This window comes from Vulpes lagopus, chromosome 7, assembly GCF_018345385.1.
Source record: "Vulpes lagopus strain Blue_001 chromosome 7, ASM1834538v1, whole genome shotgun sequence".
Lineage (NCBI taxonomy): Eukaryota > Metazoa > Chordata > Mammalia > Carnivora > Canidae > Vulpes > Vulpes lagopus.
This window is the reverse complement of record NC_054830.1, coordinates 55,900,958-55,926,510: the sequence shown is the minus strand read 5'-3', so window position 1 is coordinate 55,926,510 and position 25,553 is coordinate 55,900,958. Positions and strand designations below refer to the sequence as shown.

Genomic DNA, 25,553 nt, shown 5'->3' with positions numbered 1-25,553 from the left:
AAACTGGACTACGGCCCGCAAGCTGGACTTCCGTGCAGATACCCATGCTAGAAAAACTCAGCACACATGTATGGGTCCATGTGTACAGAAATGGTTACTGCAACGTTGTTTCTAGCAGCAAAAATAGCAACTGGTGTCTGTCAATAAGGGCATGGTAAAAGGTGGAACTTTTCTACAAAGAAACACCATGCAGTAGTCAAAAAGCATCACCTAGATGTGTACAGAGACAGCAATATCTTTGCCTGGATAAATATATGCTAAATAGATAGGTTGGTATGTATATTTCTCAGGAAGAACAGATATCAGAAACATAATACAGAAGGAAGGAGGCAAGTGGAAATGAAGCAATAATATGGGACTGTTTGTATAAACTAATAAATATATATATACTATTCAGGAATATGCACATGATCAAAGTATTTATAATAGAAGGATGCATAAGGAATTCTTGAAAGCAGTTGCAGGGAGTCGAGGAGGAAAGTGGGACTAGAGGTCTTTAGCTCGATGTCAGCATGAAGTATGAGTGACAAGATCTTAGAGGTCAGTTTCAGGTGGTGGGAACTTAGGTGGTTCTGATGTCATTTGATTCCATGTACCTTTTGGAATGGTTTTCATTTCTCTAAAAAACAAGTGGGTGAGAATTAAGTCCCCAAGACCAATGTGATGTTCTCTTCTCGTCCTTCCAGAGGTGGTGCCAGGGGAGCTGGGGTCTGTACCAGCAGGGGAGGTGCTGGCAGCCACCCAGGGGCCCACACTGCTCTCTCCTTATGCAGAGTCCCAAGTTTGTCTTTTTGTGCAAGATGCAATTAATGCATTAAGCTGGGGGTATGTGTGTGTGTGGGGGGTGCCTTATCTGTACCCGGCCTAGCTCGAAGAAGAGGGAGAAATAAGAGCAGCCAAATTGAAACCTTATTAAACAAAATTGGTTAGGTCTGATGGAGCCAAACCTAGACTGATCTTTAAAAGCTTATTTCATTTTTTCCCCCTCCGGTCTGAACCTCTTTGAATTGAAGTAACTGATCCTGCTGTAAGCTTATTAGTGTCAAACCTTGTGTGTTTCTTTTCCTCTCCGATTTACATTTTATTAAGTAATGATGAAGTTGCAAGGCCCCAACCCTCGCCTTTGGCACAGCCAGGAGCTTCCAGGCTCATTAGTGGAACGAAAATGGATAATAGAGGTCCAATCTCATTATAGCCAAGACCATTATTACGAAAATCTCCGCACATCAGAAAGACTGCTAAGCATAGGGTATTGTCTACTTCTTTCAAGCATCTGTTGATTCCGTAGGACACCAGGAGGACCCTCAACACTGCTGTTTCTTTGCAGTGTATTCTGATGTTGTTGGGCCTCTCAGCTTCTTACCCCACAGTAGAAATGCTGCCAAAGAACTCCCCATGTGTGAGTGAACCTCAGTGCAGCGATTGTATTTCATTTGGACTTCCATGGTAGAGTAGATGCGTTTTTATGGCATGATATAGTAAAAGAATTTGGGCTTTCAGGGTGGGCAGATCTGGATGCTGTGGGTGAATATCTTAACCTCTGGAACCTCAGTTACCTTGTCTATAAAATGAGATCATCATTAGCCAGCTAAAAGGCTGCTCAGGTCTATAAAACATCGGCACAGGTAAGTATCCAACCAATATTGAGCGTCTCTCTTGCATACCTTCTGTATAAGTCATGTGGTAAAATCCTGAAGTCCAGCGTTAGCTAGATGCCACTGTTCTACACAAGGTGCTATGGAGGGCAGAGATGAATGCTTTATGATTTCCACCTTGAGTCACTTCTTTGGGAGGTTTTCAATAGTCTCCAAAACAGAGACAGGTCCTTCTGAGTGCAGTACCCGATAGAGTCCTCAGAATGTTGGAAAACTATGCTTCAGGCACTCGGAAGACTGGAAGAGGTATCTGAATCTGGCAGGCCTGGAAGTATACAGAGGCAGAGGTTCCTTTGCCCTCTCATCTGCTCTGTCAGCAGACGTTTACTGTGTGTCTGTCTTGTGCTGGGCACTGTGCTACCCAAACATAGACATGAGGGTGGCCAGAAGGGAGCAAAGCAGTTGAGAAGTCGAGTCTGAAATTGTCCACTGTGCTTGACCAGAAGGAGGCTGTTGCTGACTGTGGCCAGGGCAGCTGCGGCAGCCTGGGCAAGCAGGGGAGAGACTGAGCTGCCCCAGCCCCCACAACTCCTGGATCTCGGGGCAGGCTGGCCTCTCCTCGGCTTCCTTCCACACCTGAGCAGGGCCCTCTCACAATGCAGTCTCCCTCTGTCCCTTTCCTGGAGCCATCTTTCTGGTTCCCACCACATGGGCATCCACATTGTTGGTCCTCCAACCCAGAGCAGCCTGGCAGGGCCGCTCTGCCTCAGGGCCAGCCTACCAGGGACAGTATCTGCTCAGGTGGTCCAGAGACTGGGCCGTGGGATGTCAGGCCTGCCTTGCTGTCCCTGCATTCATTGTCCCAAGTCTCAGCTTGTTTGCTCTGTGACCTTGGAGACATCAGAAACCTCTGTTTCTTCATCCATAAAATTGAATGTAAAAATATTGACCTGCTTCGTGGGGTTTTCATGAAGAATAACTGACCCAGATAATGGTAAAGCCTCTTTGTTAGTCAGAAAGGGCCAAATGGCTTAGCAAGCATGAACTTGAGTTTTAAAAATTGTTGGCTTGCTTGATGTATTCCTTCCTCCCCCTCTCCGTGGGTCCATCCTCCCTTCCCCAGAAGTGTTTGGTGCCAGAAAGAGGGGAGGGACAAGAGGAAGAGACATGGGACCCACCGTCCCCTCTGGGAGCTGAGCTCAAAGAAAAGACCTGCCTGGTGGTCCCACACAGGGCCGCCTCCCCGCTCTGCCACCTGCCTTCTCTGCCACCATTCCTAACTGCACCCCACCAGAGAACTGAGTCCCTTGGAGAGGCTTGGAAGGCTCCTACCCCTGGGTTGTCTGGAACCTCCCAACTCCTAGCTAACCTCAGAGCCAGCCCTGCTCCCACAGCATGGGTACATACCTCTATGGGCCTTTGTGGATGTGAACATCCCAGACCTAGACTGGAACTCCCAGAGAGCAGGGACAGCGCTGCACCCATCCACGGCTGTATTCATTCCACAAATATGTGTCGAGATACTCTAAATGGCCTGCACTGCACTGGGCACTAAAGATAGAAACAGAAATTAAAGAAAACAAAAATAAAGTTCTCACCCTCAACCTCATGGCCAACCTCACCCCCAGGCCATTCTAGGGTGGGAGAGACAGTCAGTAAACAAATCTATAATATCTATAAATCTATAATATATAGTGATGAGTACTATGAAGAAAAATAAAACAAAGAAAAGATAGGGATGGGGACCACTTATTGCAGAGTCAAGGGTGGGCTCTGAGAAAGAAACATTTGAATGGACAGAAGGGGAACAAGGAAAAGAGAAATAGGATATCTGAGGGAGGAGCATCCCAGTCAAAGGCACTGGCAAGTGCAAAGGCCCCGAGGTAGGGGCATGCTTCGCATGTTTTGGGATAAGAAGTAAGGCTAACGTGACTGAAGTGACATGGATAAAGACAGACAGATGGAAAGAGAAGAGTCTCAGATGTGCTAGGCTGGAGGTGTCTGCCAGACTTCCAGGTAGGAAGGCCAGAGGCACTTAGATGCGTTAATCTTCTTTTCCTAGCCCCCGACTTCCCCTGCCAGCCTCCACCGCTCCTGGAGCTCCAACCTCTATGCTCAGCGCTCGCTGCCTGCTGCCTTTCCTCAGCTATCTCCCAGATCTCTTAGCTGCCCCTCATCCCTACACCCAGAGCCTGGGAGTCCCTCCATGTGTGCCAGTGTCTTCATGATCCCCACGTCCGATCTGTCAGCCCATCCCAGCATTGTACTGCACAGAGAACTCTCCGAGTTCCTTCCTGGCTGGTCCCCCTCTTTCCTTTCTTATTTCTCCACTCTGTGGAGCCAGAGTGACCTTATCAAAGCACATGATAGCAAGTGTCATTCATCTGCTCAACCCCAGGCCACCACTACCTCTGAGGGCTTCTTTGTCCTCATGGTGAAGGTGGCTGGCCCATGTCTCCAGCCTGATGCCACTGTCCCTGGCCCACTCCCCTCCAGCCATCCCACTGCCTTTAAATCCCTCAACCAGGCCATGTTCTTTCCCACCTCAGCGCCTCAAACTTGCCCTGCTCTTCCCTCTGTCTGGAGCCCTTGTGGGTGGTTTCTTCTCCCTCTGGATTCAGCTTTAGTGCCACCTCCTCAAGGAAGCCCTCCCTGACGACCCAGGAAGGATTATGTCCCCCAGTTATTCTCTCCCACAGCCCCTCTCCATGGTTTTGTAGTCTGAGTTTGTTAGTTGATGATTTTATTTTAATTATTTGAGAGAGAGAGGAGGCAGAGTGGAGGGAGGGGCAGAGGGAGAGGGAGAAGCAGACTCTCTGCTGAGCAGGGAGCCTGATGTGGGGCTCAATTCTAGGACCTGGAGAGCATGACCTGAGCCGAAAGCAGACGCTTAGCCAACTGAGCCACCCAGGCACTCCTGGTTGAGGATTTTAGAATCTTCCCACCCATTCCCCCCTCTATCCCCAGCAGTAGACTCCAGAATCTGTGCGCTGCTTGCCCTGTATCACTCCAGGGCCTCGGCCCCGTATGTGAGAGAAACTTGATAAATATGTGTTGAGTGAATGTACATACAGTACCTCCACCATTCAACTTGGATATTAGTAAATATGAGTGAGTTGTTGAGTAGATGGATGGAATCTCTCAAAGTTGGCCAGAAAATGAAAGGAAAGCCTGTTTTTTCCCCATTCTTGAGTTGGCAAAACTACTTTCCCAAATTTTTGGTGTCCTAGATGTATCTTACATTCTTAAAGGATATCTTGTGGAATGTGGGTTTGTCGACGAGCCTATGCGTTGATGCTGTCTGCATGCACCTGTGAGAGCCCATAGTAGTGCCACACCGCCCTGTCCCCATCTCTATCTGTTTCACAATTTCCTGTCTGGGCCCTTGAAATCTTGATTTGCAGTTATTTGTCTTTCTGCTCTTCACGGTGCCCTCTTAAGGCATTCTTTATTATTTCAGTCCTAAGAACACAAGTCCCATTGAAAAGAACATGCTTTTAATGAAGCCTGCTTGGAGATGGCCTTGATGGTGGGGGTGGGGGCTGTCAGGGCAGCAAAGGCCATGAGCCCTTTGTCACAGGAAGCATCATGAACACCAAAAACTCACTCAGGCCCTGGCCACTCTGGAATCTCAGCTCCACGCTGTGCCAGGTGTGTTTTGGCCATGAGGGGCGTTTTCTCTTCCAGAATCAGATGCAGCCATTCTCTTCCAATGGACTGGATATTTAACTGGGTCTGCCATAAGCAGTGTTTGTCACCCGCCTCTGTGCTAGGCTCTAAGGATACAGCAGTAGGAACTTGGATTTAAAAGGGGAGATACACAGATTTGATAGGCAAAAATTAAGAAATCTGGCCATGCCAGATATTGGAGAAGATGTTATCCATCCACAGGTCTCTGGCCTGTGGGACTTGGTTCTTTATCTAGTAGACCTGAACACTCACTCCTGACCTGGCAGTTCTGGTCAGGGCCCGCATCTTCCAGAAACCCTCCTTGCACTGTGCACCAGGCAGGCTTCTTGTGTGAGAGGGAATTCATTGCATCACTTTCCAGCAAAAAACTGGATATGACCCATGTGCACATCAATAGGAGGCTGAATGGGGGTCTGTGTGTACTGTGTGACATACAGCATCCCCAGCAAATGAGCTGCAGGTGTAGGCAGCATGGGCACGAGCTACAGATTTCAAAAACTCGGAAAACAAAGTATTGATTAGGCATATGTACTACATATGTAGTGAGCTTCCGCACAACCGTGTACATGTATATATAAAAAGTAAAGAATGCCACACACCAAATTCAAGAGAAGGGTTGCCTCCAGCTGGGGGGCAGGCTGGAGAACTAGGTGGGGGAGGAGCACAAAGAGACTGAAGTTATTGGTGATGTCTTAGTTCTCAGGGTGTATATGTATACTTACTCTGTTGTAATTTAGCTCAGTAAGTATGGGGAAGCACAGACTGGCAATAAAGCAGCAATGGCAATACAGGAAGTCAGGTTCAGAGCACCCTGGGGAGAATAACCAGGTCGGTCTGGAATGAGCAGGAAAGCCATTCCAGGGGATACCCTGGGATGAAAGGGATTTCAGGTGGAAGAAGTCCCAGGAAGAAGGGTGCTCACAGGCAAAATGAATATGTGGTTGTGTATGTAGGGAATTGTTCAAGCTTCCCCTGGTTGCGGCTCAAAGTGTTGGGGGAATATGGGGCAGAAAGAGCTGTTGAGGCAGGCCACGTGGCAGTGGGAGGCTCCAGGGAAGGCCATGTGGAGAAGCCAGGCAAGCCAAAGTCCTTGGTGGGACAGCAGCGGGGGTGTCAGCTGCAAGGCCCCTACCCAACCTGAGCAGCTTACCTATTGTGGGGACAGGTTGTGGTGGCCAGAGGGCTGATTCCCCATCCAATTTCGTTTGACCAAAGGATCTTCCTGTTCACAACAGCTATGCGCAAAAGGTTTGAAAGTGGTGATGTGGAAGAGGAGAGCTCGTGTAGAGGTTGGTGCCAAAGAGTTGCATCATCCGACATGTGTTTTAGAAAGCTGGCCTGGAGAAGAGAGATGGGTGGGGTGGGGGCTGGAGGACAGCTCCTGGGGCAGCTGCGGGCCACAGGGTGGGGTGGAGGGGTAGAGCCATGATTTGGGGCCTGCCTCACTCGGCAGATGCTTAGTGTAAGATAATATTCTCCGGTTACTCTGAGGTGCATTCCTGAAAATCTTAGTTTCCCATTGCTCTTGGAGATCATTTCAGAGATGTTTTATGTTTCTCTTTGATTGATCTTGGCTGTGGCTTTTGACACTGCACTTCTCACTTTCTCCGCCCCCTGACCTCTTGGTTAGGTAGTTAATGATCTTTAAACAAACACTTGAGTATTATGGCTCTCCAGAAAAGGGCCTGGCCTCCTGGGCCCAGAGCAGCTCAGCATTCTCCCTTCATCCAGGGAGAAGACGAGTACTCCACACACCCGGGTTTTGCAGATGGAGATGCTTGCAACCTGAAAGCTAAAGTGTCTTGAACTTAAGTTTCTATGGCAGGTTTTCTGAAATACATTACCCGTTTTTTTGTAGCACTAAGCGTGATCTCATCTCCTCTCTGACAGTGGATCTTAGTAGGAATGTTCATTGATTTCGTGGAATGTTTATTAGAGCCTTTCTCATGTCTGTTCCTGATTTACAAACTGTGGGTGCAGAAATCTGCCTGGTGTGGTAGTTGGTGCGGTTTCCAAATAGAGATAGATCAGGTTACTCCTCTGCCTAAACTCCTCTGTGACTTCCGGCCTGCCCTCATTGCCCTCCCTGCTGCAGCCCTCCCACGGCTTTGTTTCTCAGACCCACAGAGCCTCCATCCTGGGCCTGTACACTCATCGGCTTCCCTTCAGAACTCTCTTTTTTTGGATCTTCACATGACTTCTAGAGGGTCTTAGCTGAGAAGACCCTCTACAGAAGTCTTCCTTGACCAACACTCTAAGAAGCCAGACCTTCCCCCAAATGCTAGGCCTTCTCTATATGTTATAAATGATACACATATTATATGTGATACAACAAGGTATATATAATAAGCTCATATAATTATGTTATGTATTTACATATGAAGTTTTATATATGAATTATATCAATACAAACTTAGTTGATGTTAACATATTTGCAGTTTTGTTGCTGTTTCTCACTCTATTCCTACTCCCAGAACAGTCTTTGGCACACTCAGGACCGTGTCCTGTGAGTAAAGAGTGGCCTGCCCTGGAGAAGCCTATGGGCTTCCATAGGGCCCATAGGCAGACAGGCACTGACAGCAGAGCAGACTGTGTATGACTCAGAGGGGCTGGGGTAGCACTAAAGAGAAGGGGGTAGATCCTGCCCACTGGGGGTAGACTTTCTAGAGCAGCCTGTGAGAGCCCATAGTAGTGCCACAGGAGTCTGGCCTGGGCTTTCAAGGACAAATGGCCATAGCTTGGCAGGCTGAGGACCTGTGGGGCCATTCTGGATGTGATGGCAAGCCTATACAGAGGGTTCAAGGCAAGAAAATGCTAGAATGGAGTCTGGGGTGGAACAGGGACTAGGACAGAAGGAACTAAGGAGGTAGCTCAGGATTCGATTGCTATGACCACCACCAACATCCTAGACTAGGGCGCCCTGTGGGCCACATGTTTGCAGGTGGAGCTTGCTCTGGCCAAGGGGAGTCTGACTGCCCCAGAACTCTTCTGGGCTGACATGCCGGGTGTCAGGTAAGTGTTGGCAGTGCTGAGATAGGACTTCTCTGGCTGGAGCCATTCCCCACCCCAGCCTCAAGGCTCTTTGTTTCATGAGCTTTCTCTTTTGCTACCCACCAGGTGGTGAAGAAGGTGAAGTCCATGCAGATGTTTCACATGCCTGTCATGTCAGCCATGCAGGGAGACCGGCTGGGCATCTGCGTCACTCAGTTTGACCCCAAGCTGCTGGAGCGTGGCCTGGTGTGTGCTCCGGAGTCCCTGCACACTGTCCACGCGGCCATCATCTCTGTGGAGAAGATCCAGTATTTCCGAGGGCCCCTGCAGACCAAAGCCAAGTTCCACATCACAGTGGGCCATGAGACAGTCATGGGCCGGTTGATGTTCTTCAGCCCTGCCCCTGATAACTTTGACCACGAGCCCGTGCTGGACTCCTTCGACTTCTCTCAAGAATACCTCTTCCAGGAGCAGTATCTAGATAAGGATTTGGCACCAGCAGTGACAGACATTGGTGAGGCAGACAAGAAGACGGGCCAGGCCACAGAAGGCCGCTGTCCTCGGCAGCAGTGGGCCCTTGTGGAGTTTGAGAAGCCTGTCACCTGCCCTCGGCTGTGCCTGGTGATTGGCTCCAGGCTAGATGCAGACATTCATGCCAACACGTGCCGGCTTGCCTTCCACGGTGTCCTGCTCCATGGGCTGGAGGGCAAGGACTATGCCGAGAGCTTCTTGCCCAGGCTGAACGTGTATAAGCTCAAGCACAAACATGGCCTTGTAGAGCGGGTAAGCAGTTCCTCCACCCATCACCCTTCCTTGTCAGGCTCAGGTGGCTGGGATGGACACCACTGGGGTCCGTGATGAGAACCAATAGGAAGACCTTATAGGCCTTCTCGTCCCAGCTTCTGAGGTTTTCAAACAAAGAAACTGAGGCCCAGAGTAGCCGAGTGGTAGCCCTCAGCCAACAGATCTGGGGCCTAAACCAAGGCAGGGGAGCTCCACTGCACCTGTCTCCAACCAGCCATCCCTGCCCTTACCTTGGTAATAGAGGTGGCCTATGTAGGGGAGAACAGCCCTGGTCCCTCACACAAACTAGTTTCAGACAGCAGCATTTCACCTGGGCCAGAGGCCAGTGGTATTAGTAGCCTCCTTGAGTTTCAGATAAGAGGCCGGGCCTTGCACCTCACAGCCTGATAAGCAGCCCCTTGCTCTCATGGCCGCAGTGGGGGCTGAGCCTCCATCAGGCAAGGTGGCTGCTGGGTTTGCCCCCATTCCAGTCATATTAAAGGAGGGAGCATGGCTGGTCAGTGCAGGGCAGGCCCGGCCAAGCATGTCCTCGGCCTGTGGGGAGGGGGAAGGGTAAAGGATGATGGTGGTGGGAGATGCCAGAGGGCAAGAGGCTGGAAGGTATGGGAAGGTGAAACAGTGGGAGAGGCCGACCTGCTGGCTTCCTCTGGTTCACAGTCCTTTCTTGTGGGTAGGCAGATGGAATAGCCTAGAGCCTTAAGGGGTCCTGAAGTCCTGAGATTGCCTTCTGTCAGGTGGGCCCCGCCTACCCTCTGTATCTATCACTGTTGATCTCAATGGGAATCCCTGCCTCCTGGGCCTCCAAGAGATGGGTGGAGAATGTCCAAACCTCCATCCAAACCTCACTCCCTGAATGTGGGTCCCCGAGGGGCAGGGGTGGCTGTGGGTGTTCCTGGGACTTGTCTCTGAGCCAGGTGAGCATGGCAGTGCTGAAATACATTGGAGGCTTAGGCTATAGTGGGTTCTGCCCTGAGGCCCTCAGCAGGGCTGCAGTTTTGTTCGTTAGATAGCAAGATGAGGGTTACCCCTCCCCCATGCAGCACCCTGCCTGCATCAGCATAGGCTTGGGCATGGGGTCTGACCTTTATCTAGTAGGCACTCAGGAAAAAGTATCAGGGCCTTGGGCACCCAGCTGTGGACAGGGTTTTCCACTGCCATCCCCCACCATCTCCTTCCGCTCTCAGATCCCCACGTTTCTCCTCTGGAACTCTGTCACTACAGAAACTCACACTCCCCTCCTCCCTGTCTCAGGATTCATCCTGGTGCTCAGGCCCAGTTCCTTTCCTATCCTGCCTGTATTAAGATCTGCCCTCTGGTGGGGGACTCAGTAGTTCTTACTTGCCCACTCACAGTGCATCTAAAACTCAGGATCCCGTAGTTTTATAAGCTCAAGCCTCCCACTCCAAGGCCAACCTTGCCCCCTCAGGCAAGCACGTCAGCCTGCGTTGCTGGGCAGCATGGTCACCCTGCGTTGCTGCTGGAGTCCCAAAGCTGAAGCCATGTCTGCATCCTCTGCTCTTTGCCATCTGCCCCCCTTTGTTTTGTTTGTTTGTTTTTTATCTGCCCCCCTTTGAATGTTGGTTTCCTCATCCACAGAGCGGTAGCCCAAACTCCCAGCACCTCCAGGAGAGGTCAAGGTCTGACTATGGGGACCACTCAAAGGTTCCATTAGCCTGGGGCCAGCCCCAAGATGCTGATTGAAGACGAAGGTGATAAAGTGCATGTCACTCGTTCCTCTAGCTTGATTTATTAGCAGTATTATGAAGTATAATTATTCTCTGGTGAAATATCTGTCATAGAGTAATGTCCTACTTGGTAAGTTCACAGGTCTAATTGCCTCACACAGGCCTGTTGGTGGTGGAGCAGCAGTTACTTCCTTTGAGAATGAGGAGTGTGTGTTTGTGAGGAGCAAATAAACATACTATTGAATGCCTCTTGCTTCCTAAGGGCAGTGGGGAGGGCCCAGGAGACGTGCTGACCCAGGCCCTGCCACCAATCTGGGACATTTCTGAGGCCACAGCCCTTTTCTGCTTAGTCCAGGGAGGCCAGAAGTAGAGGCATAAGAGCCACAGACTTGCAGTGAACACATCCCACATAGAAACCCTGAGCAGAAAGGCTCTTTCCAAACAGGGACTGCTTCAGGTGGGGCTATGGATGTGTGTGAAGGGGTCCTGAGACTGGAATCCTGCAAGGAAAGACAGGACACAGGCACCCAGGTTCCTCCTACCAGCTCTTTAAGGCTCTAGCTGAATGGGTACCTGTCCTGTTTCCCTTCTGGGCCCAGGGGCAGGAATACACCTGCCTCCTGCCTCCCTGCACCCCATCCCTGCTCTGTTTATTCAACACCTACTGTGTGCCATTGTTAGCTGCTTACATTATTTTGAATCCTTATAAAAATTCAAGGAGGAGGTTATTACTTTCTTTTCCTATGTGTTTTTTTGAAATTATTAAATAGATCACTTTCTCCCTTCTATAATTATATGTAAGTATTTGGGGAAAGTAATATATGCACATGGTAAAAAAAATAATTCAGACAACACAGAAAATTACTTAAATAATAAAAAAAAAAAAGCTAGTTTCTCCCTGCTCTGACCTCAGGCCCTCAGGGCCCCTCTGCAAAGGCAGCCACACAGGAAACCAGCTCAAGAGATGTAAAACGACCCACCCACATCACAGGATGGCCAAGTCAGGATTTGAACCCAGCACTGATGACCTCTGAGCCCTTTTCTTTCTAGCAAATCTGGTAGATTCTTGCCCAGTGAGTTGAGAGGCTAGTGTGTTCTCAAGAAGCTAGAGTCTCTTTGGTGGGAGACTTTTCTTCCTGGTAAGGTTGGTAAGCATAGAACTTGGGGGTCACGCACACTGGGCTCAGACCCTGGCTGTGCCATGTAACAGCTGTATGCCTTGGGCAGCCGTTTTATTTCAATATCCTCATTCCTTTGAGGAGCAGTCTCCACCTCACAGGTAAAATGGCTTTATATATAAGAGTTCAGTCTAGCTCAGGGGAGGCAGGAAGATTTCCTAGTACAGCTCACAGTAGAAGGCCAGGCTTATTCCAGTGGGCAGCCCTCTTTGCTTTGAGCAAGACCCAGAGTTCTTGTTCGCGCAGGAGAGACTGACAAGGAATAGTACCTTAGATGCTTTCAGGTAGTAGTAAGTTCTAGAAAGAATGTAACAGTGAAATAAATACAAACTGCCGAGGACAGTACCTGGCACATAACGAGGCCAGCCATTAGCCTTCCCCGGGGTTTTCTCTTCTGTGCTTCATTTGCTCACACTGGAGAATGGGTCAAGTTCCCCTGCAGAAGTGGCTTCACTCAATGGTGTCACCTAGAGTGTCGGTGGCCTATGGGCCACATCCAAGCAATTGGTCTTGGCCCAAATCTAATCATCTTAAGCAAGCTTTTCTTCTCTGGATACTTTTTTAGCTTCTGTAATCAAACACAATTTAATTAACTTTACCACCAGCAAATGGCTTTCCTTGCTTGGCTAACAAATGAACCACTTGGAAACTTACTTTGTAGCCTATTCTCTCTCTCTCTCTCTCTCTCTCTCTCTCTCTCTCTCTGTTTTCTTTTGTGAAGAAATTCTGATATGATGAGATGTGCTGCTTGAAATCATCTCATTTTTTTTTCTGTGAGCTGAGAATAGTATGATGTCAGTGTATGCTGTATTTTATTAACACAGCCAATAACAAACACAGAACTTTGCCATGTAGTTCAATAAAATAATAATCTGCATGTCACTGAGCATTAAAAGTGTGACATTAAAAGTCCACTTTTCCTATTTTGACATGGTACCTATGCACTGGTAATAAAAATGAATTAAAAAAAATAATAAAAATAAAAAATAAAAATGAATAAATAGAACATATGGCTGGGTGAGGTGCTGTGGAACTGTCCCAGAGTTACGGTACCCAGTACTACCCGGTCTCTGTCACAACTGCTCACCTCTGCCACTGTGGCACAAAAGCAGCCATAGTCAAGGTAGAAGCAAGTAGTTGTGGTGGATTAAAACACAAAATCCTCCAGTTATATGCTATTTGTAGGAAACACAAAACACAAAATCCTCCAGTTATATGCTATTTGTAGGAAACACACAATGGTGACCGAAGATTAGGAATAAAAGGATGGGCAGAGAAATGTCAGGTGACTAAATATAAAAGGAAAGTATGAATGGTAATATTAATTTAGACAAAAATATTCACCAGGATAAAGAGAAGCATCATGTAATGATAAAGGGTATGGTTATGAACTTGCACCTACCAAACCTATAAAAACAAAATGTTAGAAATCCAAGGAAAAGTTGGTAATAAGTGGAGTCATAATTATAGTGGGCACTTTAGAATGCAGATTCCAGAATTGAACAGGCCCACTAAACAGCAGATAAGGACACAGGGGTGTAACACAAGGCTACACTTGACTTCTAGATAGAAACAGAGAGAATACACTTTCTCTTTTTTTCCTGTGGGACATTCACAAAATGTCCTGTGGGACATTCATTCGAAAAATATTTATAGAATACCTGTGTGCTGTTTTCAGGGCTGGGGATAACAATAAATAAGAGAGACAAAATCCCTATCCTCGTGGGACTTAGATTCTAGTTGTACCCGTGGCCACAGAGAAAACTCTAGTAGATTTTTTTTTAAAGATTTTATTTATTTATTCATGAGAGACAGAGAGAGAGAGAGGCAGAAACACAGGCAGAGGAAGAAGCAAGCTCCATGCAGGAGTCTGATGTGGGACTCGATCCCGGGACTCTAGGATCACGCCCTGGGCTGAAGGCAGGCGCTTAACCGTTGAGCCACCCAGGGATCCCCTCTAGTAGATTTTTACAAGTAGAAGTCATGAACTGTTAAAATTATAAATGAAGAATAGATATAGATACATAGATGTGTGTGCGCATTTGTTCATTTTTTCATGTATTCGCAGCTTGGAAATTTGCAAGCAGTAAGTTGCTGTTCATTTGGCTAAGGCTTTTCCTCATACTGTTATATAATGTAGAACCCCTTAGTAATAACTTTCTCTTTCTTCGGGGTTTTTTTTTGTGTGTGTGTGGATTTTTTTTGTGGTCCCTTGATTATATCACAAAGGAAGCCTTAGATTCCCTTGAAGGTGACTTTAACACGCCTCTGTTCCATGCCAGTCTGCTTTTTGAACAGTCAGAAAACAGGCCCGAAGTAGGTCCTTCCAGTAGCAACAGTCTGTGACTAGCATCCAATTCATTCTTTTAATTGTATTTACTTTACCGTCAGGTTCCTGTTTATGGCAACTCTTGTCTCTCACAGGTACCATGTGCAGTTTCCCTTTAAGCACAGGTATTTCAAGAAAGCAATTAGGTAAAGGCTCTTTCTTCACAGGTGTGCAGAGGTCTGGCAAAAGTGAAGGGGGGTGGAGAGGGTTTCTGAACTGGGGCAGAGCAGCTAAGCCCCGCTCCAGAAGGCCCTTCATTGCGGCCTTGTGCAGATTCAGACCCGCTGCTCCTCTCAGTGAGCTGGGCCGAGGGTCATGGGAAAGGTGGCCTTCCTGTGGAGGACAGACCCACATACATGAGGGCCTCAGGGAGCAGGAGGGAGCAGGACTCCACTGAGGTGGGGGAGGGGGTCTGCTAAGGGGAAAGCACAAAGAGCTAGTGTGACCTTTGAGCTGTGCCTTGCGACCGGTCAGACCACCGGTCAGATGTGTGGGGTGAGGAGGGTCCCCAGGGCCAGGCACTGTCTCTGCAGAGGCACAGTCTGGAAAAGGGCCCTCAGCCCGGGAGCACCCAGCCCCTGAGGGATGGGAAAGCTCCAGTGTGTAGGTAGGCCGGACCACTAAAGTTGCCAGCAGGGCAGGCAACGTAGGTTGCGGGCTGGGGGAGGCTGGGGCTTGGTTCCGATTGTGCGGGAGAAATCCCTGGAGGAGGATCAGCCAGGGCAGCCTACAAAGTGGGTGTCCACTCAAGGTCCCCAACCTTGTCTCACTCTGAGCCCGGGTACCCCAGGCTGAATTGAGTGGTCTGGCTCCACTGAAGCCACTTAGTGTGGGGCCGTTTCCTAATGTGTAACAATTGCATGGGAAAAGGTGGGGCGGACAAGGGCTCCAGGCGGAGGACACAGAGTACTCTGTGCTGCCTGCCCTGCCGTGCTCCACTTCACACCTCCGCCTGCTGCCACACCCCAAGGGCCCTCCTCACCTCCCGCCTTGCCCCAGTAGCTTGCTTACACAGTTCCAACCACATCGTTTTCTCCTAAACAAAGGTGGTCCCACCAGCTCTTACTCAAAAATCCCTTTGGACCAACCTCATGGCCAAGGTAAAGACAATACTCGCACCTTAGCTACCATGGCTGGCCTGCCACTATTTGTGAAGTTGGGTCTCAGGGTGTGGCAGGCTGAGGAGACAGGACCAAGGGGATGCCTCTTTGTGACCAGGGCTGGAGGAGAGGAGAGAAGAGGAGTGGACCAACTATGGCAGTGTCTGCAGGCTGAGGCCTCAAAGGCACAGGGAATTCGGGTTCCAGCCAAGGCCCCAGGGGATGCTGGATGGCCCCCTGCACAGGTGTGAGACTTTGCGGGAGTGTCTTTCCCTCAGTGTCCTTACTGGAAAAACAGGGGCTATGCTCCCTATTGCATGGGCTGGTGTGGGGCAGGGAGACAAGTACATATAAAATGCTAAGTGCTATACCTGGCACAGTAGGCCATTGTTAAGCATTGGCTCTCTTCATTGTTATATACTTGGACTTTCCTGAGGACACAAGTGCCTGGGTTCCCAGCTGGGGTGGTGGCAAGACACTGGCACCCACACCTCTCCTGCAGTGGGATCAGGCCAGGCATGCCGACCATCCTGGCTCTGGCACCCTGGTGCCGGATGGGGAAGGCCTTAGGGCTGGACCAGGGAGCCTGCAGCATGAGCCCAATGAAGTGTAAACATGCAGACGCCACCAGGAGTGCTGGCTGGCTTTGAAGTCTAAAGTACTGCTGCCTCCCAGCTCTTGGCTCACCCCACTCCACTGCTGATGGCTTGTGCCTAGGGCACTGGAGAGCTTATGGCCAGGCTGCAGACCAGCCCAGGCTCCCTGCGGTCCTTCCTGAGCAGGGACCAGCTAGCAGACCCCAGCCCTTGGAGAAAGTGGCACTATGATCTACCTGGTCCCTGGGGCCACTTTGCTAACCCTTGCGGCCCTGGGCCCCGTCCAGCAGGCTGAAGACTGTGTCCGCTCCCAGGCTACTTGAGAAAACAGAGGTACCCCCTGAAGCAGAGGGAGATCAGATGGCTGTCCTAGTGTTCCAGCCCTAGCCCAAGCCCTCAGCCCCTCCCCTCCCTTCCAAGTATCAGCATCTGATAGTGGAGAGTCTTACTCAGCTGCTGAAGTGCCTGTGAGCTTCCTTTTAAAGATTGCTTTTTTGGTTGAATACAGACACAGGGTCAAGGCAGTGTGATGCACTAGAAAGAGCTGGCTCTGGATTCGCCCAGCTTGGCCATAGACAAGTCACTCTTTCCCCAAAACCCCCTTCCCATCCCCAGAACTGATTTCTTCTGTAAAGGAGCTACAGTGGGGCGTTGATGAGATCACACTGCTGAGGGCCGAGGACAGGGCCTGGCATGAAGCAAGTGCTCACTAAAATGTCCCCTTTTTCCTCAATGAAAATATAACTGCCTTTTCGAGCCCTGCCTTGGTTCCTTATGAGCCCCAGACAGACAGCTTTACTTGAATTGGTGCCTGAGTGATGGAAGACAGAACCATGGAGGGAAGCTTGTTAAATGTGCCCAGGGCACTGGAGAGCATGCTGACAGGGTGCAGGGAACTGGGACGTGTGGCTTGCTATGGATGAGCGAGGGACCTGCCCACCCCTGGGACAGAGGTGGGCAGATGCCTCCTTGGGTGGGCACCTTCTATGATGCCCAGAGCCTGGCCTGCCCCAGGCCTCCTCACTGGGCCTCTGCAACTCACTTGACCAAATGAGATGGATTGAAAGCTGCTCTCCTTTCCTGGGTTGACACCACGGATTGCAGTGAGGTTGGTTGTCACTTAAAGCAATCTTTCACATTAGAAACCTTGCCCCTTCTCATAATAACATTGGAGGTGGATACATTCACCCTGTTTTCCCAGAAGAGGACAGTGAGGCTCAAAGAAGTGATATAGCCTGCCCAAAGTCCCACTGTAGCTGGTGGAAGAGCGGCCCTACCTTGCAGGCCATTCCAGGGCCTCCCTCTCCCTGCCATACCAAGCCATTGCCCTGTAACTGGGGAAGAAGAAAAGGTATCCTCTGGGTGTGATGTTTCTGATGCCAAATACGAATGGGTGACACCAGAACAGCAGCATTGCAGGGACTCTTGGGGAAGTTGTCGATCCTGGTGCCTGTCAAGTGCCCTGGGAGAATTGCCACCTGTGTGCAAGCCTCATTGGTGATCCAGGCAACTTCTGAGTTCTTCCCTTGTGGATCCCTTCCCTGGTTGTTTCCTCAGCGAAGATCTCGCTATAGGATAGAGGGTACAAGGGAGAGAACCAGAGTCCCGAGAGCACCCGCCAGCATGTAGTCTGTGCAGAGTAGGTGTCAGTGTCCCTGCTTTTCTTCAGTTAGATAACTCTCCATCTCTTGGTTTCCAAGTATGTCTTAGTTCTTGCCAACACCCCTAAAAAAAAAAAAAAAAAAAAAAAAAACAGCCTTTTCAGAGGAACACACTGAGATCAAGGAAGTCCCTTGCCCAAAGTCCTGTTGCTGGAAAATGCAGTCTAGACTCAAACCCCCCAGCCCTTCCTCTTGCTTTAGTCCTCCTCACAGCCGACTGAGCAAGTAACTTGGGGCCCCACCGCACAGCTGGCTGCCCCTCTTTGCTTGATGCCAGTTCTCTAATTTGAATTAGAATCATCGCTTCAGAACTTGGGCAGTTCCCAAGCCTCATCATGGAAGCTGGGCCCTGAGAGAGACACACACGTGTAATGACATAATTATGTGCACTGGCAGCCAGGTCCCCACTCAGAGGCTGGGGACAGTAGGGACTTGCCCGGCGCGTAAGCGAGGGCCTGGGCTTCCATGCGCAACCAGTGACTGCTCTTTGGGAACTCACTCTCTGGTGACTAAAGGCTAATATTCATGCAAACAGTGAAAGTCCCCACTTAGAGTTATTGTTGTAGCTGTGCTGGCCTAGGTTCAGCATTGTTTCCGAGGAGCAAGGCCTGCTGAACAAGTCCCACATGCATTGCTTTTGGTTTGACGTCACAATGATTGATTTCAAAATGAAAAGCCTCCAACTGTTTGTTCTCTGAAGGTTTTTCCTCATTGGATGTGCTGGTGTCCGATCTCTGAGGTCTCTCTCTTTTAGCTGGAAGAATCTATAATTTGGAGACAAGCCCAACCACTGGGCATGCACACATATTCTAGAGATGAATAGGGCGGAGAAAATGCATTTCCTCCAGCCCTGCCCTCTAACACCCAGGACAAACAATGACCCCAGGTCTTCCAGAAGCTTCCCAGAGATGCTGGCCTCACTGCCTCTAGCAAGAAGGGCCACCATCCCTCTCTCTAGCCAGACTTTGAATGAAGTTACAGTGGACATCTGTGAGTCCTCTCTCAGCACCCCACCCCCAGGAATATCTGGAGGGCTCATGTTCTGGGGATGCAGAAACACATTTAGGCCAACTCCTGCCTTCCAGGACCACCAGTTGGGGCAGCTGGTGCAGACAAATTGCTGAGCCAAGACCCACACATAGGCCTTGTCCCTTCCCCTTTCAGGGCTCTGTGGCTGGCTCACATCTGCGTGTGGCACCCTGTATGGCTGGGGACACAGGACTTGCTCCTGCAACACCCCCCCCCCCACCTTCCTGTGTGTGGTGCAGTGGGGTAGGTCCTGAGGGAAGAAGAACCCCTGCCCAGGAAGTGTGGGACAGCTCTGTGTGAACCTGCCATAACTCTCTAAACTCACTTTGTAGATGGGGAGCTAAGGCCCACAGTGGTTAGGCCATGGGCCAGAGTCTCCAAGACCACAAGACCAGGGCTTTGAGCCCAAGTAGGCTGGTTCCAGAGCCCAGGCTCTGGCCCACTGCACAAGAAGGAGCTTGGCACTCCTTCCAGAATTGGCCCTTCTGTGTGAAACCTTAAGAGCTGTGTTGGACAATAGCATTCAAGTCTGTTCTTAGCTGCAGCTAATCACCTCGTCTCCTTCTGTCTTCCCTCATACCTGGTCCTCATCCTCTTAGCCTTCTTTCCTAGTCTTTTCTTGTCTCCAGTGCGCCCGTGTCCCCATACATGGCCTGTACTGGAATCTACCAGAAGGGTGACTTGCCTCTTGGCCTCATAACCATTGGTAGAGGAAAGCTTACCCACTCCAGCCTCATTTTGTGGATGAGGAAACTGGGGAGGGCCCAGGGGAGGGGGAGTTGGTCAGCAGCTTGCCTCACTGGCCCTCAGTATATTTTAGGCTGGCAGCAGGTTGGCCTCAGAGCAAACCAGAAGCCCTTGGCAGCCATGAAGTGTACTGCATCCACTGGGCTGGCAGATCTTCCTTTGATAATCAGGTGCTTAAGACGCACCTCAGTTACTGCATATAGTGGCCAGGCTCCATCTGTCTTCCTTCTCTGCAGTTGAGATAGGCTTCTCCAATAGCTTGGGGCTTTCAGGAACTGGGATCAGCAGGGATAGGGCTGCTCTGCTGCCCCTGGGCTGGATTTGGAAGCCAGCTTGGGTGCAGCAGTCATGGCATGACTTGGAGGAGTCCCGAGGGTGGGGAATGCCCTGGCTGGGCTCAGTCACTGCTGCCAAACCCCCACCTCCTCTGTTCTCTTGCCATGGGGGTGAGTGCAGGGAAAGCTGGAATGCATGACTTTGAGCAAGTCCTTTCACTTTGCTGAATCCCTACAGCACTTTTCTGAAAATTAACTAATGGTGTGGAGGTGGCTGTCATCTGCTGAGGGTGGGAGGGGAGAGAAAGTGCAGAGGGCTGGATGGTCTGAGGGAGGAGGAGTTTGCTACCAGCTTCTCTAACTGCCTCAGCAGCTTGTGTCCATAGTGCCCATTTAGGCCATCTTCCCACTCCTGGAAGGATCCACTCAGGATGCTGGGAATGACAGTGCAGGCCGTCGGTGGGTAGGAGTAGGGAGTGCCAACATTCCTGAGACCACACTGGGTTTGCAGCAGTGTGCCAAAGGCCCGCCTTCTCACCTATGTTGCCTGGCCCTACAGGTTGAATCAAAGACACAGAAGTTAGTGGGACATGACACCTAATCTGTGCTGTCATGCCTTCTGGCCAAGCCGTAAAAAAGGAGTGACAGAGGCACTCCCTTTGAACTTGAATCCTTTCTAAACTGCCCCTCAGGCCCCTCCTCAGAGGGTCAGAAAAAGCCCGTTCACTCCTCTCCTTATTCCAGATGCTTAAAAAAATATTGTGGTAATGTAGGTCAGTGAACTGACCGGCACCACACACCAGCAGGATTACAGGGCCCGCCAGCCCGCACACTGGCCCACTTGGTCAGATGAGAACATAAACAAGAAGGGCCAGGAGCCCTCAGCTTCCCCAGCCCTAGGCTTTTGTTTATGTAGCACTTAAACCAACTTTGGGGTCGTTGCAGTCTGCCGTGAAACCCCTGAAGCTTTTTGAAGTTCCCCTGAAGTTAATAAAATTAGTCTGCCCTCATTGCAAGTCCTTGGCTTGCAGGGGGAAGATGGATCCTCCGCTGTGTCTGTGGCATTTAGCTTTTTAAGTTAATATTCTATAACCAAGAGAAAGGGGAAGGCAGGGGAGAAGATGCAGTAAAAAGTCTTATGAAATGCCTTTATGCTAATAGGTAGCATGCCTGCCACCCCAGGGCCCTGGTCATGGTAGAGCCCAGCCACCAGGCCCACTGGAAGGCCACAAGATGAGCCACCATGCTCCAATGTGATAAGGGATGACCAGCACTGGGGTGTGGGAGGGATGAATCCCTAGGTACAAGGCAAGGCTGTCAGCTCCCTCTTTAATGAAACGTACCCCCCAACCACAAGTCCACTTGAGTGATTTTCTTTTGCCCCCAGAGAACCAAGAGTCACCTTCTGTCACCAGTGTCTCCCTCCCCACTTGCATATTGTGTGCATACTTACTGGGACCTGTTGTGGGTCAGGGCATTGTAATATAGAACTTCCAGTCTGTCTGGTGAGGGACACAGATGGGCCTGGGGACAGGAGGTGCCTGCTTTGTGGGAGAGGGTCTGAAGGAAAGCTTGTCTGAGCGGAGCCTAGGAGAACTGAGTAAGATCTGGGGTGGATACAGAGTTGGGAAGAGGGTGGCGGGATGATCGATGTGTTCATTATGTTCACTGGCTCAATGATGGTAATGGTTTCATGGGTATATATGTATATCCCAAATTATCAAGTTACTTACCTAACGTGTACATGCTTATGTTATTTATCAGTTATGTCTCAATGAAGTGTTAAAAGAATGAAAGGCCATAGGCAGGATGTACCAGCAATCACAGGTACGTGTTCCACATTGACTTAGGCATTCAAGGAGCATGCATGTAGTAAGTGCCTGTTGGCACACAGGAAATGCAGCTGTGGAGAAGAGAGATGTGTTTCTGCTTTCATGGACCTTGGCCTGCTTGGGAGGAGTGAACAAGTAATAGATAAAGCATATCAGGGAGTGATCTGTGTTCTGAAGACAGGGACAGGACCAGGGTGTGCAGAGGAGTAAGAGCCAGGGTGCAGGGCGGGGGGGGGGGGGGGGGCAAGTCTGAAGGCCTTGATTGGAGCCCTTGCTGGGCATTGGGGGCCTGCCCAGAGATGGGGGCACCCTGTCTGCCAGTGAGCAGTCCGAAGGCAATGGGACGGAGGGAGAATGTAATTGCCTTCCCCATGGATATACAGGAGCCTCTTAAGGCAGGAGCTTTTGATTTGGCACATGGTAGGCTCTCAGTAAGTATTTGTAGGGAGAAAGGAAGGACATTATAAATTTGATGTGAATTTTCTGCCTGGATTGCCCATTATATCCCTGTGGTGCCTTTTATAAGGTGGTTGTCTACGTAAGTTGTAAGCTCGTGGTACCAGGACCATGTGTTTGTCATTTCTTGGCCAGCCATGATGCTGGGGACATGCTATCAGCTGGCTCTGTCTCACAGGCTAGCAAAGGCCTGGGACCCACACAGCCTGCCCAGAGTAGCCCAGGGCATCCCAGCAGCCCCAGACCTGCCTGCTTCTCCATCTTGGTGGAGGGAGGGGGTCAGCACAGTCTTTGAATGCTTCACCCTAGGCTCTGCAAAGGCCCACCACACTTGGGTTTGAGCCCCCAGTGTACGGCTGGCTGTGGTGACTGCAGTTCCCTCAGGTCTCGCCTCTAACTGCCCTGAAGTAGAAATGAAAATCCGTTGCAGACAAGGATGCTCGAGGGCTTGGGGGACCCCGCCAAATGCCTCTGTCATAGGCTGAGGTGTTCTGAGTCAGTCTCTTTCTCCTAAGGACAGGTGGCCCCTCAGCAGCACAGGCTGAACTTAGGATGGGAAGTGGCAGTGAGCACCTCTGGTCATGGGGAATATGGAATGGCTAGTCCAGAGCCTTCGGCTCAGTTCAGCTGAACTTCCTGGGTCCCTACTATACCAGACTAGGCTGCTGAATGTGATAGGCAGGCCTGACTCCCAGCTCCTGCCTCCCGGGCTCCTGCCTTCCGGGCTCCTGCCTTCCGGGCTCCTGCCTCCGGGCTCCTGCCTCTGGGCTCCTGCCTCCCAGGATCCTGCCTTCCAGTCTCCTGCCTCCCAGGCTCCTGCCCCCCAAGCTCCTGTCTCCCAGACTCCTGCCTCCCGGTCTCCTGCCTCCCGGGCTCCTGCCTCCTGGGCTCCTGCCTCCCAGCTCCTGCCAGGCTGGAAACGGAGCTCCACATGCAGGCTACTCTGCTGGAGTGGAGACAGGACACCTGGGAGCTGGGAATCCCAGGAAAACATACGGGGCTGATCACATCTGCTGGCCCTCACTCCCCATGTCTGTGGTCAGAGGAGTCACCTCCATTCATTTCACCCAGCAGCACCCACAGATGGGTCAGAGCCCACAGCAAGCCAACCCACAGGGGAGCTCTGCGGAGCCGAGTCCTGAAGGACGAGGAGGAGTTCATGTGTGGGAATGAGATTTGTGAATTATAAAGGGCTGTGCAAGTGGAAATGATTATTCTTATCATTATTTGTATCCGATTCATCCATCACTGGGGAGAGGAGGAATGCAAGTACCTTTTATCTGGCACTATGAATCAAATAGAATAGGATATGTTTTTCTAAAAGGGTTTTAGGGTAAATGGGACAGTTTCTGCCTTTCAAAACAATCCATCTGGGGCCCTTAGCCAAATCTTGGCATCTTGGGCAGAAGTGAGATGTTTCTGAGGTTGAGGACAGTACAGCCCACAGGGGTTCCCCCATGAGTCTCAGCCTCAGGAGGAGAGGACATGGAGGTGGCAAGTCCCACCATTGGCAGTGCTTCTGGCCTCCACAGTGCTGCCTGGGCTAGCTCCAGCTCAGACTCGACCCCGGTCCCCAAAAGAACGCAGGCCAGTGCACAAGGCCTGGAGAGCAGAAGGAAGCCTCCCCCATTTTCCCGGTGGCAGCCGTGTGGGACCCAGCATGCTAGATGCCAGATGGAGCATGAGTTCTGCTCCAAAGTAGCAGCAAATCTCAGGAGGAAGCTCTGTGTTAGAACTTCTGAGATCATCTGGGAGAGGGTCTAGTCTGTAACATGCGCCCATGCGCACATAGACACACGCGCACACGTGCCCCTCTTTCTCTTTCTTTGACTCGGAGGCCTGGCACCTTCCTGGCATGGGCCCTGCAAAGGAGCTGGGCAGGGGAGGGGAGGCTACCTGGTGGGGGCTTTAGGTACCATGGAAGGAGCCATGCCACCTTCCCTGAGAGGAGTATGTTGAGCTGCCAGAGGCCACAGGAGGGGAGAGTGACACTTCAGCCTTCCCTGTGCTCAATCCTTGGGGAGAGGTTCAAGATGAACATAGCTCATGCTGAAATCAGGGCTCTCCAGGTTGGCTTTTTTATGTACACACATGTCCCTTCTGTCAGCCTGGGCCTCCATGAATAGGCGAGGGGCATAGGTTCAGCAGCAGAGGGCCTGGCCAGGGGGGAGCCAAGGAAGATGGGGCTCCTGCCGGGATCGAGGTAGGAGGGCATCATTCAGAGGGCACAGTGGGGCTGTAGAGTAGATGTGGGCCAGGCCAGGAAGAGGCTCTGACAGAGTGAGGAAAGCTGTGCCTGAAATACATATGTGTGTACTGAGCTGGAGGAACAGAGACTGGGTTCTCAGACACTGCTAGGAAGGAAAACCAGGGAGAGGGTGAGGTGAGTTCTAGAAAGCCTTGCTGCAGGTTCAGGAGTGGATGTCCTCCTCTCAGGTTCCAAGAGTGGATGTCCTCCTCTCAACCTGGGATGCCCATGCAAGCTTTCCTCAGGAGTGCTGCCAGCCATCATTAGCCAAGTGCTCGGGGACAGTCAGGGTGCAGTGGCCGTGGAGAGGCAGGTACTGGTAGGGCGATTGTGGATTCTGAGCTCCCTTAGCCCTGGGAGTTCTGTGACCTTAGATGGATGGCCTGACTGCTGTGCCTCCCTCCTGCTGCTGCCGTAGTGCTAAGTGTGATCCACATAAAGCTCTTGTAGGGGGCCTGGCTGCTCAATAGAAGTCATGGTGGTGATGAGGGCTGGTCTCCACATAGCTCCAGTGTGTTCCATTGTCAGTGAGATGGGCAAATCACCAGGTAAGGGGTGGGGGGAGGGGGGTGGTAGCAGGGACAGATCTGGCCTCCTCCACACACTGATGCTCTCTCTGGGGCTGGGTGTGTGGGGACAGGTGATGGATGACCACAGCGTGATCGGCCGTTCCCTGTTCAAAAAGGAGACCAACATCCAGCTCTTCGTGGGCCTCAAGGTACACCTGTCCACTGGGGAGCTGGGGGTCATTGACAGCGCCTTCGGCCAGAGTGGCAAGTTCAAGATCCACATCCCTGGTGAGTGCAGTTGCTTCCTACCACTGGCAGGCACTGTGCAAACATGGTGAGATGGTGGAGACAGTGCATGGACAGTGCTCCTTGGCTCAGGATGCTCAGCCTGCCTGAGCTGACACACAGGGCCCAGCCCACTCAACATCATGGCCTCTGGTCCCACAGGCTTTTGGTTGGAGAGCCAGGGTGGGTCCTGGAAGTACCTGGTGTGGAATCAGCCTCTGTTCTGAGCCAGGGTCAGGGTGTGAGTCTGAGCTCCTGCTCCACTGTTACCACACAGGGCTGACCTTGGATGAATTACCCACCTTGTCTGTGAAATGCAGTACCGATATTGATCTGATAGGTGCTTTGGAGGAAGAGTTGGTGAGAGAGACCACCAGGGGCCTGGCATAACTGCCCCAGTAGCCAGTATGGTTTCCCAGAATATGAGTTGCCACCTACGTTTTTGCCCAGTGGAGACCAGTAGGTGCTGAGCTTCTGTACAATCTGAGTTGGGACTTGTCCATGGCAGGATCAAGGGGGTGCATTTGCTCTTGGGAAGAGAGG

At 50.9% G+C, this 25,553-nt stretch overlaps 1 protein-coding gene across 3 annotated transcripts in view; it reads left to right on the top strand.

The window, feature by feature from the left end:
* Positions 1–25,553, top strand: part of EEFSEC (eukaryotic elongation factor, selenocysteine-tRNA specific) — a 248,653-nt gene that overhangs the window by 177,071 nt on the left and 46,029 nt on the right. For 2 of the 3 annotated variants that reach the window (XM_041762586.1, XM_041762585.1), the window contains 2 exons: positions 8,403–9,059; positions 24,857–25,013. In XM_041762586.1, coding sequence (XP_041618520.1) covers positions 8,403–9,059; positions 24,857–25,013 — 814 coding nt within the window. The remainder of the gene's footprint in view (positions 1–8,402; positions 9,060–24,856; positions 25,014–25,553) is intronic. The other variant, XM_041762587.1, reaches the window with a different exon arrangement.